We start from the raw sequence: 15,131 nt of genomic DNA, 5'->3' as shown, positions 1-15,131 counted from the left end.
TGTAATGGTTCTCTTTCAAATTTGTTCAAAGAGTTCTGCTTGGTTGAACATTGTGATTGCCAGTACTAAAAACAAAATGATTAGTGCAAGTGCATTCATTGCAGATTTATAACAGTCATTCAGTTTGTTAAAAATACAAGAATGTTGGATAAATATATATTACACATTACCGATTTATAGAATTTTTACATTACATATTCATCATACTTGTGAACATTTCAGATTTAACCTTTAGCCTGCTGGTGGCAAGTGATTCTGCCTTTGCGACCTGTGCAGGCCAAGATCAGCCTGCACATCCGTGCAGGCTGGTCATGGTCTGCACTGTTTGCTATTCAGTCAGTAAATTTTCAGTGAACACCCCTTCAAATAACAAATGGTATTGCCCAAATTGAAAGATGGACCAGTTCATTTTAGAAATTTAGCAGGGTAAGGGTTAATGGAGTAATTGATATTGTAGATTTACTGCTGTAGAATACAAGTCTGGACATCTAGATCACCCTGGTAACAGAACAGCCATTTTCTGCTTTAGAGAAATCAAAGGGTAAGACATTTTCTTTTTGTATTTGTCACAAATATGTTCCTTTTGTTTGCATTTGAACTAACGTTCAGGAGACACGTGTAATAATGGCTAATGCCCCTTTTTACAGGAGACCTCCATGGCTGAATGATTACTGACTTCAGATCACTTCGTCCTCACTGCTGTATGCATGGTATCTCAGTTGGAGGGTAGAATTCTTTCTGGTGAGGTAGCCATCCACTTGGCTATTGGAAGGTTGATAGTTCTAACCAGGTGCCAGCTGTGATAAATTATGCTCTGAGGGGCACCCAAGGTCATCCTCCACCTTCAAAAGCTGGAAAGTTACCGTATGGCCTATAGTTGTGTTGGTGTTATGTTAAACCGAACACACAACAAAATAAATTACCCTTTTATTGCCATTTGGTACCTCAAGAAGTTAAAAATTGTGGCCCTTACACAAAACTGTTTCTGTGTCCCAGTGTGATGAAAGATTGTTTTGTTAACACTGTGAGGGAACATTGCAAAATTTATGTAAATACCAACTTGGGACTACCTTTTCCCACTTACACATGCATACATCTAAATGTTCCTAATCAAGGGACTGAATGTCAAATAAAGCACTTATTATTCTTGTCAGGACACTGATCTTGTCCGTCTACTGGTTCCTAGCCAGTATACTGAAAAATCAGCATGTTAAATATTGAACTTTAATTTCTTAATGCAATTTAATATCAGACATGTATCTTTATATTTAGGACAAAACCTAATTTGGAAACCAGGGAGTTGAGGAACCAGGTCCGAGACAGTGGTAGTGCCAAAATTATAGACGGTTATCCAACGGCTGTTAAAGGGGCGGAGCTTGCTTACAAGGAGTTGGAGAAGGTCATCGGAATTGTTAGTAAAGATTTGTTATTGCATTCTTTGTTTAATTGAAAAAGAAAACTCATTTGTTTCAATAGAGGTCTGGTTTAAGTATCGAGTACTTTCAAGACTGAATTGAGTTCTTTGCACAGTTTTGGAATTTGGTTAAAACCAGTCTGTATTTAATTATTTGCTTATATTCTGTATTTTATGTTTTTGGCCCAAGTTCATCAACATTTGTCTGAAATTTAGATAATCAGCCTTCTAAATATTATTGTCAATGCCCATACTGTGAAATCATTTTATTTCATTGTCATAAAATTTAGTGGTTTTAGCCACAACAGCTATTTCATGCAGATATGAATTTGTGGGTTTCAAATTTCTGACATCAAATTAATGAGAATTTTACCTGTTCTATAGGATTTTATTTCATGGAATGACTCTGTCATGAAATCTGAGAAAATTAGGCCCTCTGAAATATAATTAATGATTTCACAGTACTCTATTGAAACTTCGGCTTAATATGCATTTTGCAGCTCCATACAGCTAGCTTAATCAAATTCCATGATCAGTATATATTTGCCGTTCTTAAATTTAAGTCTCAGTTTCAGGCATAAAACATTGATAAATACTGGCCTTGGTAAATAATGTTTGATTTCTCATCACAAATTTCATATATCAGGAGTTGGGATCAGATAATAAGAAGACAGAAGATGAAGAGTTTGAGGTACGAGAAGGAGATATTACTGAGGTTGACGGAGTTTTTGATGCTAACTATAACTATGAACAGATGGAAGCCTTCAATTATGCTGTCAAATCTAGTTGTGAACTTGGCTTTGAAAAGGTACAACAGTTAGATTCTTATATTAACCATTCAATCAGTATTCTATTGCATAACAGCAGTAATAAATTTTCATCAATTTTAGCTCGACTATTCAAAGAATAGTCTAGCTTTTCTACTCACCCTGGCGTCGCCGTCGGCGTCACACCTTGGTTAAAGTTTTGCATGCAAGTACATACAGCTATCATTTAAAGGCATATAGCTTTGAAACTTATTTTTTCTTTTTCTAGGTCAATTACCAACCTCACTGGGTCAAGTTCCATAACTCTGACATGTATTTTGAGCAAATTATGCCCCCTTTTGGACTAAGAAAATCCTGGTTAAAGTTTTACATGCAAGTTACTATCTCCAAAACTAATGCAGATATTAAAATGAAACTTCACATGTGTCTTCGGGGTTATAAAACTAGTTGATAGCACCAAGTCCCATAACTCTGACCTGCATTTTGGCCAAATTGTGCCCCCTTTTGGTCTTAGAAAATCCTGGTTAAAGTTTTGCGTGCAAGTACATACAGTTATTACTAAAAGGCATATAGATTTGAAACTTATTTTTTCGTTTTCTAAATCAATTACCAACCTCACTGGGTCAAGTCCCATAACTCTGACATGTATTTTGGGCAAATTATGCCCCCTTTTGGACTTAGAAAATTCTGGTTAAAGTTTTACATGCAAGTTACTATCTCCAAAACTGCCTTCGGGGTTATAAAACTAGTTGGTAGCATCAAGTCCCATAACTCTGACCTGCATTTTGGCCAAATTATGCCCCCTTTGGACTTAGAAAATCCTGGTTAAAGTTTTGCGTGCAAGTACATACAGTTATTACTAAAAGGCATATAGATTTGAAACTTATTTTTTCGTTTTCTAGATCAATTACCAAGCTCACTGGATCAAGTCCCATAACTATGACATGTATTTTTGGCAAATTATGCCCCCTTTTGGACTTAGAAGATTCTGGTTAAAGTTTTACATGCAAGTTACTATCTTCAAAACTGTCTTTGGGGTTATAAAACTAGTTGGTAGCATCAAGTCCCATAACTCTGATATGCATTTTGGCCAGATTATGCCCCCTTTGGACTTAGAAAATCGTGGTTGAAGTTTTGCGTGCAAGTACATACAGCTATTACTTAAAGGCATATAGATTTGAAACTTACTTTTTCGTTTTCTAGATCAATTACCAACCTCACTGGATCAAGTCCCATAACTATGACATGTATTTTTGGCAAATTATGCCCCCTTTTGGACTTAGAAAATTCTGGTTAAAGTTTTGCGTGCAAGTTACTATCTGTAGAACAAATGCAGATATTAAGTTGAAACTTCACATGTGCCTTCGGGGTTATAAAACTAGTTGATAGCATCAAGTCCCATAACACTGATATGCATTTTGGTCAAATTATGTCCCCTTTTGAACTTAAAACTCTTTTGACATTTTAATATTTTGGGTAATATTTTCCTGCTTCTGGGACAATATTTCAAATAGTCGAGCATTGGCTGTCTTACGGACAGCTCTTGTTTTTTGCCAAGTTTTGACTTTAATCCAGCAAAATTTAGTGTAGATAGACCAGATAGTAGCACAAACTGATAACTGACAAATCATATATGGAGTAATGTTGCAATTTGTGATAATTTACACAGATGGCGAGAACATTAAGCAGCCCAGAGCCTAAGTCTAAATAGCAGACTTAAAACTTTCATGAATACGGGCTTCATTTTTCATTTCAGCACTATGAGAGATTAAACGCCCATGTATTATCTGCTGGACCATTACCCCCCCTGCTGATACTGAGCCCTTCAGGGGCTGGAAGGTCCCTGCTTCTCTGTAAATGGTAGGTGGTTCATTTATTAGAAGAAATAAAGTTAGTACTTCTTTTAATGAATATATCTTCAGTTTGATAAATGTCAGGAACTTTTGAAAAATACTGGTTTTTAATGAGTTTTTAATCTTTTTCAACATTTTTAAAATTATTGTATGCAGTGAGTTTTGTATGACCTGAGTTACAGCAATTGATACACATGCACAGGTGACACTGCAGGTATCACAAAAGAAACTACAATATTGGATCAGCTTTAATGAATAATGATAAGTGATTATAACAGTATTTAAATACAAGTTGCAAGAGTGAAGTAATTGCTATATACAAATCAGACATTGTTAAAGTCATTGACTATATCAACCATCCATGTTTCATCTTTTAGATCAACACATTTCATCATAAATTGAAGTGCAGTCTCTTAACCCTTACCATGCTGAACACTATTGGTTCTGCCTTTGCGACCAGTGTAGATCATGATCAGCCTGCACATCCGTGCAGTCTGATCATGATCTGCACTGTTCTCCATTCAGTCAGTATCTTTTTGGTAAGCACCTCTTTTAACAGTTAATGTTACTGTCCAAATTGAAAGGTGGACATTCAAGTTCATTATAGAAATTTAGCATGGTAAGGGTTAAAATGACTGCATAAAGTCTGCCTCAATCAACATTTAATGTTTGTTATTATTTCAGGATACAGTTACAGATAGAGAAAGCTCCAGGCAGTGTAGTGTTGTATCATTTTGTAGGGGCAGATAACTCTGTATCAGCTGATCCTGTTGTCATGATCAGAAGGATTACAGCACAGGTTTGTTTGTAAATTCTTGCGTTCCCTTGTTGGACTTCTGGCACATTCTGCTTAGTTTCAGTTTATTATGAAATTATTAATTTTTTTTTTTTTTTTTTTTTTTTTTTTTTTCGGGCTCCCAATTGGGATAACCCCATTTATTTTTGTAAAATATAAACATTTACAAAACAATAACCAGAAAAGAAGTCATTAAACAACCAATTCATACAAACATATGAATAATAAATTTAATGATAGTATTATATTGAACACAATAGAACATTGCCAGTAAAATAGAACTTGTTCGAAAAACGAAAAGATAAGTAAAATTTGACGAAGTTTCTATTGTCAAGCTTACAGAATTTTAATATTTTTTCATACACAACATTGTGAAAATTTATACGTCTATATATGTATCTGACATGAACTCAATAGATTTCAATAACTGCAGTTTTTAGCTCGACTATTCGAAGAATAGTCTAGCTATTCTACTCACCCTGGCGTCGGCGTCGGCGTCGGCGTCGGCGTCACACCTTGGTTAAGTTTTTGCATGCAAGTACATACAGCTATCATTTAAAGGCATATAGCTTTGAAACTTATTTATTCTTTTTCTAGGTCAATTACCAACCTCACTGGGTCAAGTTCCATAACTCTAACATGTATTTTGAGCAAATTATGCCCCCTTTTGGACTTAGAAAATTCTGGTTAAAGTTTTACATGCAAGTTACTATCTCCAAAACTAATGCAGATATTGAATTGAAACTTCACATGTGTCTTCGGGGTTATAAAACTATTTGATAGCACCAAGTCCCATAACTCTGACCTTCATTTTGGCCAAATTATGCCCCCTTTTGTACTTAGAAAATTTTGGTTAAAGTTTTGCGTGCAAGTACATACAGCTATTACTAAAAGGCATATAGATTTGAAACTTATTTTTTAGCTCACCTGAGCAATGCTCAGGTGAGTTTTTCTGATCGCTCGATGTCCGGCGTCTGTCGTCCGTCGTCTGTCGTCTGTCGTCTGTCGTCCGTCGTCTGTCAACATTTAGCTTGTGTATGTGATAGAGGCTGTATTTTTCAATTAATCTTCATGAATATTGGTCAGAATGATAACCTTGATAAAATCTAGGCCGAGTTCGAAAATGGGTCATCTCGGGTCAAAAACTAGGTCACTAGGTCAAATCAAAGAAAAAACCTTGTGTATGCGATAGAGGCTGTATTTTTCATTTAATCTTCATGAATATTGGTCAGAATGATAACTTTGATGAAATCTAGGCCGAGTTCGAAAATGGGTCATCTCGGGTCAAAAACTAGGTCACTAGGTCAAATCAAAGAAAAATCTTGTGTATGCGATAGAGGCGGTATTTTTCAATTAATCTTCATGAATATTGGTCAGAATGATAACCTTGATAAAATCTAAGCCGAGTTCGAAAATGGGTCATCTCGGGTTAAAAACTAGGTCACTAGGTCAAATCAAAGAAAAACCTTGTGTATGCGATAGAGGCTGTATTTTTCAATTCTTCTTCATGAATATTGGTCAGAATAATAACCTTGATGAAATCTAGGCCGAGTTCGAAAATGGGTCATCTCGGGTCAAAAACTAGGTCACTAGGTCAAATCAAAGAAAAACCTTGTGTATGCGATAGAGGCTGTATTTTTCAATTGATCTTCATGAATTTTGGTCAGAATGATTGCCTTGATGAAATCTAGGCCGAGTTCGAAAATGGGTCATCTCGGGTCAAAAACTAGGTCACTAGGTCAGATCAAAGAAAAACCTTGTGTATGCGATAGAGGCGGTATTTTTTAATTGATCTTCATGAATTTTGGTCAGAATGATTACCTTGATGAAATCTAGGCCGAGTCCGAAAATGGGTCATCTGGGGTCAAAAACTAGGTCACTAGGTCATATCACGTAAAAACCTTGTGTATGCGATAGAGGCTGTATTTTTCAATTGATCTTCATGAATTTTGGTCAGAATGATAACCTTGATGAAAATTAGACCCAGTTCGAAAATGGGTCATCTGGGGTCAAAAACTAGGTCACTAGGTCAAATCAAAAAAAAACCTTGTGTATGCAATAGAGGCTGTATTTTTCAACTGATCTTCATGAAATTTAGCCAGAATGATTACCTTGATAAAATCTAGGCCGAGTTCGAAAATGGGTCATCTGGGGTCAAAAACTAGGTCCTAGGTCAAATCGAAGAAAAACATTGTGTATGCAATAGAGGATGTATTTTTCAATTGATCTTCATGAAATTTGGTCAGAGTGTTTTGCCTTGATGAAATCTAGGTCGACTTTGAATATGGGTTATCTGAGGTCAAAAACTAGGTCACTAGGTCAAATTAAAAAAAAATCTTGTGTATGCGATAGAGACTGTTTTTTCAATTGATTTTTATGAAATTTGGTCAGGTGATTGCCTTAATGAATCTAGGTCGAATTTGAATATGGGTCATCTGAGGTCAAAAACTAGGTCACTTGGTCAAATCAAAGAAAAAACTTCTGTATGTGATAGAGGCTGTATTTTTCAGTTGATCTTCATGAATTTGGTCAGAATGATTGCCTTGATAAAATCTAGGTCGAGTTTGAACATGGGTCATCTAGGATCAAAAAACTAGGTCATATCTAAGAAAATGCTTGTTTTATCGCAAGAGACCAATTTTTGGTCCAATCTTAATGAAAATTGGTCAGAATATTTGTTTCATGAAATCACTAGGTCAAACATGTTTTACACTGTTAGGGAGTGTTTCTTAGGTGAGCGACCTAGGGCCATCTTGGCCCTCTTGTTCTTTTTCTAGATCAATTACCTACCTCACTGGGTCAAGTCCCATAACTCTGACATGTATTTTGGCCAAATTATGCCCCTTTTGGACTTAGAAAATCCTGGTTAAAGTTTTGCGTGCAAGTACATACAGCTATTACCAAAAGGCATATAGCTTTGAAACTTATTTATTCTTTTTCTAGGTCAGTTACCAAACTCACTGGGTCAAGTTCCATAACTCTTAACATGTATTTGAGCAAATTTATGCCCCTTTTGGATTAGAAAATTCTGGTTAAAGTTTTACATGCAAGTTACTATCTCCAAACTAATGCAGATATGGAATTGAAACTTAAACATGTTTCTTCGGGGTTTTTAAACTAGTTGATAGCATCAAGTCCCATAACTCTGATATGCATTTTGGTCAAATTATGTCCCGTTTCGAACTTAAAACTCTTTTGATATTTAACATTTTGGGTAATAATTTCCTGCTTCTGTGACAATATTTCGAATAGTCGAGCTTGGCTGTCTTACGGACAGCTCTTGTTAGCTCACCTGTCACAAAGTGACAAGGTGAGCTTTTGTGATCGCGCAGCGTCCGTCGTCCGTCGTCCGTCCGTGCGTGCGTGCGTCCGTGCGTCCGTGCGTACGTAAACTTTTGCTTGTGACCACTCTAGAGGTCACATTTTTCATGGGATCTTTATGAAAGTTGGTCAGAATGTTCATCTTGATGATATCTAGGTCAAGTTCGAAACTGGGTCACGTGCCGTCAAAAACTAGGTCAGTAGGTCTAAAAATAGAAAAACCTTGTGACCTCTCTAGAGGCCATATATTTCACAAGATCTTCATGAAAATTGGTCAGAATGTTCACCTTGATGATATCTAGGTCAAGTTCGAAATGGGTCACGTGCCATCAAAAATAGGTCAGTAGGTCTAAAAATAGAAAAAACCTTGTGACCTCTCTAGAGGCCATATATTTCAAAAGATCTTCATGAAAATTGGTTAGAACGTTCACCTTGATGATATCTAGGTCAAGTTCGAAACTGGGGTCACGTGCCTTCAAAACACTAGGTCAGTAGGTCAAATAATAGAAAAACCTTGTGACCTCTCTAAAGGCCATATTTTTCATGGGATCTGTATGAAGTTGGTCTGAATGTTCATCTTTATGATATCTAGGTTAAGTTCGAAACTGGGTCACGTGCCTTCAAAAACTAGGTCAGTAGGTCAAATAATAGAAAAACCTTGTGACCTCTCTAAAGGCCATATTTTTCATGGGATCTGTATGAAAGTTAGTCTGAATGTTCATCTTGATGATATCTAGGTCAAGTTCGAAACTGGGTCACGTGCGGTCAAAAACTAGGTCAGTAGGTCTAAAAATAGAAAAACCTTGTGACCTCTCTAGAGGCCATATATTTCATGAGATCTTCATGAAAATTGGTCAGAATGTTCACCTTGATGATATCTAGGTCAAGTTCGAAAGTGGGTCACGTGCCTTTAAAAACTAGGTCGAGTAGGTCAAATAATAGAAAAACCTTGTGGACCTCTCTTAGAGGCCATATTTTTCATGGGATCTGTATGAAAGTTGGTCTGAATGCTTATCTTGATGATATCTAGGTCAAGTTCGAAACAGAGTCATGTGCGGTCAAAAACTAGGTCAGTAGGTCTAAAAATAGAAAAACCTTGTGACCTCTCTAGAGGCCATACCTTGAATGGATCTTCATGAAAATTGGTAAGAATGTTCATCTTGATGATATCTAGGTCAAGTTTGAAACTGGGTCACGTGCCTTTAAAACTAGGTCAGTAGGTCAAATAATAAAAAAACCTTGTGACCTCTCTAGAGGCCATACTTTTCATGGGATCTGTATGAAAGTTGGTCTGAATGTTCATCTTGATGATATCTAGGTCAAGTTTGAAACGGGTCAACTGCGGTCAAAAACTGGTCAGTAGGTCTAAAAATTAGAAAAATCTTTTGACCTCTCTAGAGGCCATATTTTTCAATGGATCTTCATGAAAATTGATCTGAATGTTCATCTGATGTATCTAGGTCAGTTTCGAAACTGGGTCATGTGCGGTCAAAAAACTAGGCCAGTAGGTATAAAAATAGAAAAACCTTGTTGACCTCTTTAGAGGCCATATTTTTCATGAGATCTTCATGAAAATTAGTGAGAATGTTCACCTTGATGATATCTAGTTAAATTCAAAACAGGGTCACGTACCTTCGAAAACTAGGTCAATAGGTCAAATAATAGAAAAACCTTGTGACCTCTCTAGAGACCATATTTTTCAATGGATCTTCATGAAAATTGGTCAGAATTTTTATCTTGATAATATCTAGGTCAAGTTCAAAACTGGGTCACATGAGCTCAAAAACTAGGTCACTATGTCAAATAATAGAAAAAACGACGTCATACTCAAAACTTGGTCATGTGGGAAGAGGTGAGCGATTCAGGACCATCATGGTCCTCTTGTTCATTATCAGTATTGTGCCATTTTATTTGTTCTTTAATTTTTCTAACTAGACAAATTATTAATTTTTGTGGGGGTCCTATTTTCATGAATTAAGCACTTTAGTCAATCAATGAAATTTAATCCCAGTGACCCAGTAAAATTACCTTACATTTTATGGTCAAAGATCAAAATGTATATCCCCTCAAAATAGCTGGTTAGGTCAAAACCACTAAATTTCTTTCCCGTGAAATTACATTATTTCACAGTATTTACATAGTAGGTAAAAAGTTTCAGCAAATCAGCAAGGTTTTGCAACCATATATTTATAAAACACTTTAGGTAAAGAATATCTGCTTTTTTTCCATATTGGTACTGAGTTTTGAGAAATATTTCTATTTTCCGTAGGCAAATTTCTAAAACCCAAATAAGTTATTGGAGAAAATCTGCTAGAATTTTCATTCACTAGTAGTACTTTAGGGAAAGTGCAATGTCCTTTTCTATAACTCATATGTATTTTTATCTATAGCTTATGCAGCAAGTGACCTCACCTCCGTCTTTGACTTTCGACCCTACAAGACTTGTAGAGGAGTTTCCAAGATGGTTGGAGAAGATCTCATCTCGAACAAATGGAGGTGTTATATTGGTGCTAGACTCCATTGACAGATTTCATGTAAGTTTTACAGTTCCTGTTAAGTTCAGTTCATTTTTACATTGATCCTTATAAAACTTAATACGTCTGTACCCACCTGAAATGATGTAATAGAGTGGTACCTAGGACCTGCACAAGCAAAGCTGGAAAGTCACCATATGAGCCGTGCCATGTGAAAACCAACATTGTGGCTTTGCGACCAGCATGGATCCAGACCAGCCTGCGCATCCACACAGTCTGGTCAGGATCCATGCTGTTCACTTTTAAAGCCTATTGAAATTGGGGAAACTGTTAGCGAACAGCATGGATCCTGACCAGACTGCGCAGATGCGTAGGCTGGTCTGGATCCATGCTGGTCGCAAACCCACTATGTTGGTTTTCACATGGCATGGCTTAATTATTGTCTTAATGGTGAACGTATGACTTCATTCCCAACAAAACAAATCCACCTGATGAGGCTGTCCAGTTGGAATGTCAAGGAGGGCTGAATACGAAACTGTTTTACAATAGGTTTGCACTCAGCCCTGGATGTATGAGGTTTAAATGTATAATGTGTGATGTACTCAGAGTTTTACCAGTTCTTACAGTAAATCCCATAAAAGAGCCAGATGTGTTCTTCTGTTGTTGAAAACCTAGTATTTGTGAAAACAATATTTGGATAATATACAGTTAACTCCATCTGAATATGTGAACCACCATCTTTTTAGATATTTAATTTAAAAGTGTTTAGTTGTCAGTTGGAATAAGATAACTTTAGTGTTACTACATACAATTTAACAACAAGCTGTGTTGACAAATACCGTAGATAGGATAATTTTCACATCTTTATTATTTTGCAATTTGATAGACAACAGAGCTATTCATGTTTTTAAGAATTCATGCATTATAGTTTTTAGCTCACCTGTCACAAAGTGACAAGGTGAGCTTTTGTGATTGCGCGGTGTCCGTCGTCCGTCCGTGCGTGCGTCCGTGTGTGCGTCCGTCCGTAAACTTTTGCTTGTGACCACTCTAGAGGTCACATTTTTCATGGGATCTTTATGAAAGTTGGTCAGAATGTTCATCTTGATGATATCTAGGTCAAGTTCGAAACTGGGTCACGTGCCTTCAAAAACTAGGTCAGTAGGTCTAAAAATAGAAAAACCTTGTGACCTCTCTAGAGGCCATATATTTCACAAGATCTTCATGAAAATTGGTCAGAATGTTCACCTTGATGATATCTAGGTCAAGTTCAAAACTGGGTCACGTGCTGTGAAAAACTAGGTCAGTAGGTATAAAAATAGAAAAACCTTGTTACCACTCTAGAGGCCATATATTTCATAAGATCTTCTTGAAAATTGGTCAGAATGTTCATCTTGATGATATCTAGGTCAAGTTCGAAACTGGGTCACGTGCCATCAAGAACTAGGTCAGTAGGTCAAATAATAGAAAAACCTTGTGACCTCTCTAAAGGCCATATTTTTCATGGGATCTGTATGAAAGTTGGTCTGAATGTTCATCTTGATGATATCTAGATCTAGTTCAACTGGGTCACGTGCGGTCAAAAACTAGGTCATTAGGTCTAAAAATAGAAAAACCTTGTGACCTCTCTAGAGGCCATATATTTCATGAGATCTTCATGAAAATTGGTCAGAATGTTCACCTTGATGATATCTAGGTCAAGTTCGAAAGTGGGTCACGTGCCCTAAAAAACTAGGTCAGTAGGTCAAATAATAGAAAAACCTTGTGACCTCTCTAGAGGCCATATTTTTCATGGGATCTGTTTGAAAGTTGGTCTGAATGTTCATCTTGGTGATATCTAGGTCTGTTTCGAAAGTGGGTCACGTGCCATCAAAAACTAGGTCAGTAGGTCAGATAATAGAAAAACATTGTGACCTCTCTAAAGGCCATATTTTTCATGGGATCTGTATGAAAGTTGGTCTGAATGTTCATCTTGATGATATCTAGGTCAAGTTCGGACTGGGTCATGTGCGGTCAAAAACTAGGTCAGTAGGTCTAAAAATAGAAAAACCTTGTGACCTCTCTAGAGGCCATACTTGTGAATGGATCTCCATAAAAATTGGCCAGAATGTTCACCTTGATGATATCTAGGTCAAGTTTGAAACTGGGTCACGTGCCTAAAAAAACTAGGTCAGTAGGTCAAATAATAAAAAAACCTTGTGACCTCTCTAGAGGCCATACTTTTCATGGGATCTGTATGAAAGTTGGTCTGAATGTTCATCTTGATGATATCTAGGTCAAGTTTGAAACTGGGTCAACTGTGGTCAAAAACTAGGTCAGTAGGTCTAAAATTAGAAAAATCTTTTGACCTCTCTAGAGGCCATATTTTTCAATGGATCTTCATGAAAATTGATCTGAATGTTCATCTTGATGATATCTAGGTCAGGTTTTGAAACTGGGTCACGTGCGGTCAAAAACTAGGCCAGTAGGTATAAAAATAGAAAAACCTTGTGACCTCTCTAGAGGCCATATTTTTCATGAGATCTTCATGAAAATTAGTGAGAATGTTCACCTTGATGATATCTAGATAAAATTCAAAACAAGGTCACGTACCTTCGAAAACTAGGTCAATAGGTCAAATAATAGAAAAACCTTGTGACCTCTCTAGAGACCATATTTTTCAATGGATCTTCTTGAAAATTGGTCAGAATTTTTATCTTGATAATATCTAGGTCAAGTTCAAAACTGGGTCACATGAGCTCAAAAACTAGGTCACTATGTCAGATAATAGAAAAAACGACTTCATACTCAAAACTGAGTCATGTGGGAAGAGGTGAGTGATTCAGGACCATCATGGTCCTCTTGTTTACACTATTGGAGATAATGCTTTTTATTATACAGGAGAGATCTGAATTCTCAAGTCACGGTGACTGCAAAATAGCAAAAAAAAGAATCCTTGCAAATATACTCAGTACATCTAGAAACGCAATGTTTTTCCCTCGATTTTTTCATACTTTCCCTTATAATTTCCTTGTACATGTATATTTGAATTATATTAACGGTCCAAATCCATGTTTGAACAATCGCGCATTTAATAACATATAAAACCACCATTTGCATAAATTTTACCAATGCAAGGCATCATCGTTTAAAAAAATATTGACTGTAGACCAAGTGTTGCGTTTCTAGATGTACTCAGTACATTACACAATCTATAGTAGTTGACTTGTTTTGTACTCTTAAGAAATAATACAGCAGTGATGAATTTCTTTTGTTCAAATAGCAAGCAGAAACCCATCTGAAGTGGTTGTTGGACCCACTACCTGTAGATGCCAGGGTGATAGTGTCTGCACATGAAGATACATGCCCACAGTCATGGAGGTAGCTATAGATAACTTACTAATTCCCATCTTTGATGAGTAAATTTCTTGCATGAGTTGTAGTCAAAATTTTATGAACTGTCTTTAGCTTCAGTACCAGTGTTTCTCTTGAATTCCTTTATGCATGTAGTGCACATCTTTAGAAAGGTACAAACATTCATACTTATTTAAGAGGACTTTTTCATGATTTGCAATTGTTAATATTTTATTATATTATTATGATAATTATTAAAACTGAATGATACAGATATTAGCTCCTTTAACCAAAAGTTAAAGTACTTCATTTTAATGAAATAATTTATGTAGCACACCTAGTTTTTTTGTGTTATTTAAGAGTAACCAGTCTAGGTTATACATGTACATTTTGAGTTCTATTAACTATTAAATCATTGATTTAATCTGTTATTTGAAGATATTTATCTGTGTTTTCAGGTCTTGGCCAACACTTCAAGTAGAACCACTTAGCAACAAGAATGTTAAAGAACTTTTACGAGCAGAGTTGGTTACCCTGGGAGCCAGTCTGAACAATGAGGATGAGACTAAAGTATTAACCCACTGTAGAAATAACCCTACCTGTATACCTCTCTATGTAATGGTGCTGTCCAGGCATATTGCTGAGTAAGTTAACCTTTAGCATCATGGCAGCAAGTGATTCTGCCTTTGTGACCAGTGCAAAGCAAGGTCAGCCTGCACATCTGTGCAGGCTGATCTTGGTCTGCACTGTTCACTTTTCAGTCAGTAAATTTTCAGTGAACACCCTTTCGAATAATAAATGATACTGCCCAGATTTAATGACAGAGCAGTCCATTTTAGAAATTTAGCAGGGTAACGGTTAAATGATACCTTTGATACCAAGATTCAGTTAACCATTCTGACATGGCTAGATTTGATTTCTGGTAAAAAAAAGGTCAGGCTATGTATAGTCTTACTGTCTGTGATAAACAACATTTGATGGGCGGACCGGTAAGAGAGCGTTAGGACGTCAGTAATGATGTCAATTTGCCGCATGACATCCGGTTCATTACTACTTGCATTGATGAAGTCCAGCATAATTTTCATCAATATTTTTCAACGAGCATGTAAGAATGAAAACAATCAAAACTTTCTTGTGATTTACTGTCTCATTTACCATGGTTCATTGTATAGATGC

At 36.4% G+C, this 15,131-nt stretch overlaps 1 protein-coding gene across 1 annotated transcript in view; it reads left to right on the top strand.

Moving 5' to 3' along the window:
• LOC128550525 (nephrocystin-3-like) overlaps positions 1-15,131 on the top strand; it is a 58,031-nt gene that overhangs the window by 10,408 nt on the left and 32,492 nt on the right. Inside the window, exons 8-15 of the mRNA XM_053529735.1 lie at positions 458-541; positions 1,273-1,411; positions 2,061-2,222; positions 3,938-4,041; positions 4,719-4,833; positions 10,542-10,685; positions 13,885-13,982; positions 14,414-14,599. Coding sequence (XP_053385710.1) covers positions 458-541; positions 1,273-1,411; positions 2,061-2,222; positions 3,938-4,041; positions 4,719-4,833; positions 10,542-10,685; positions 13,885-13,982; positions 14,414-14,599 — 1,032 coding nt within the window. The remainder of the gene's footprint in view (positions 1-457; positions 542-1,272; positions 1,412-2,060; positions 2,223-3,937; positions 4,042-4,718; positions 4,834-10,541; positions 10,686-13,884; positions 13,983-14,413; positions 14,600-15,131) is intronic.

This window comes from Mercenaria mercenaria, chromosome 18 (assembly GCF_021730395.1).
Source record: "Mercenaria mercenaria strain notata chromosome 18, MADL_Memer_1, whole genome shotgun sequence".
Lineage (NCBI taxonomy): Eukaryota > Metazoa > Mollusca > Bivalvia > Venerida > Veneridae > Mercenaria > Mercenaria mercenaria.
Note: the sequence above shows the minus strand (reverse complement) of the source record. Positions and strands in the feature narration are given on the sequence as shown.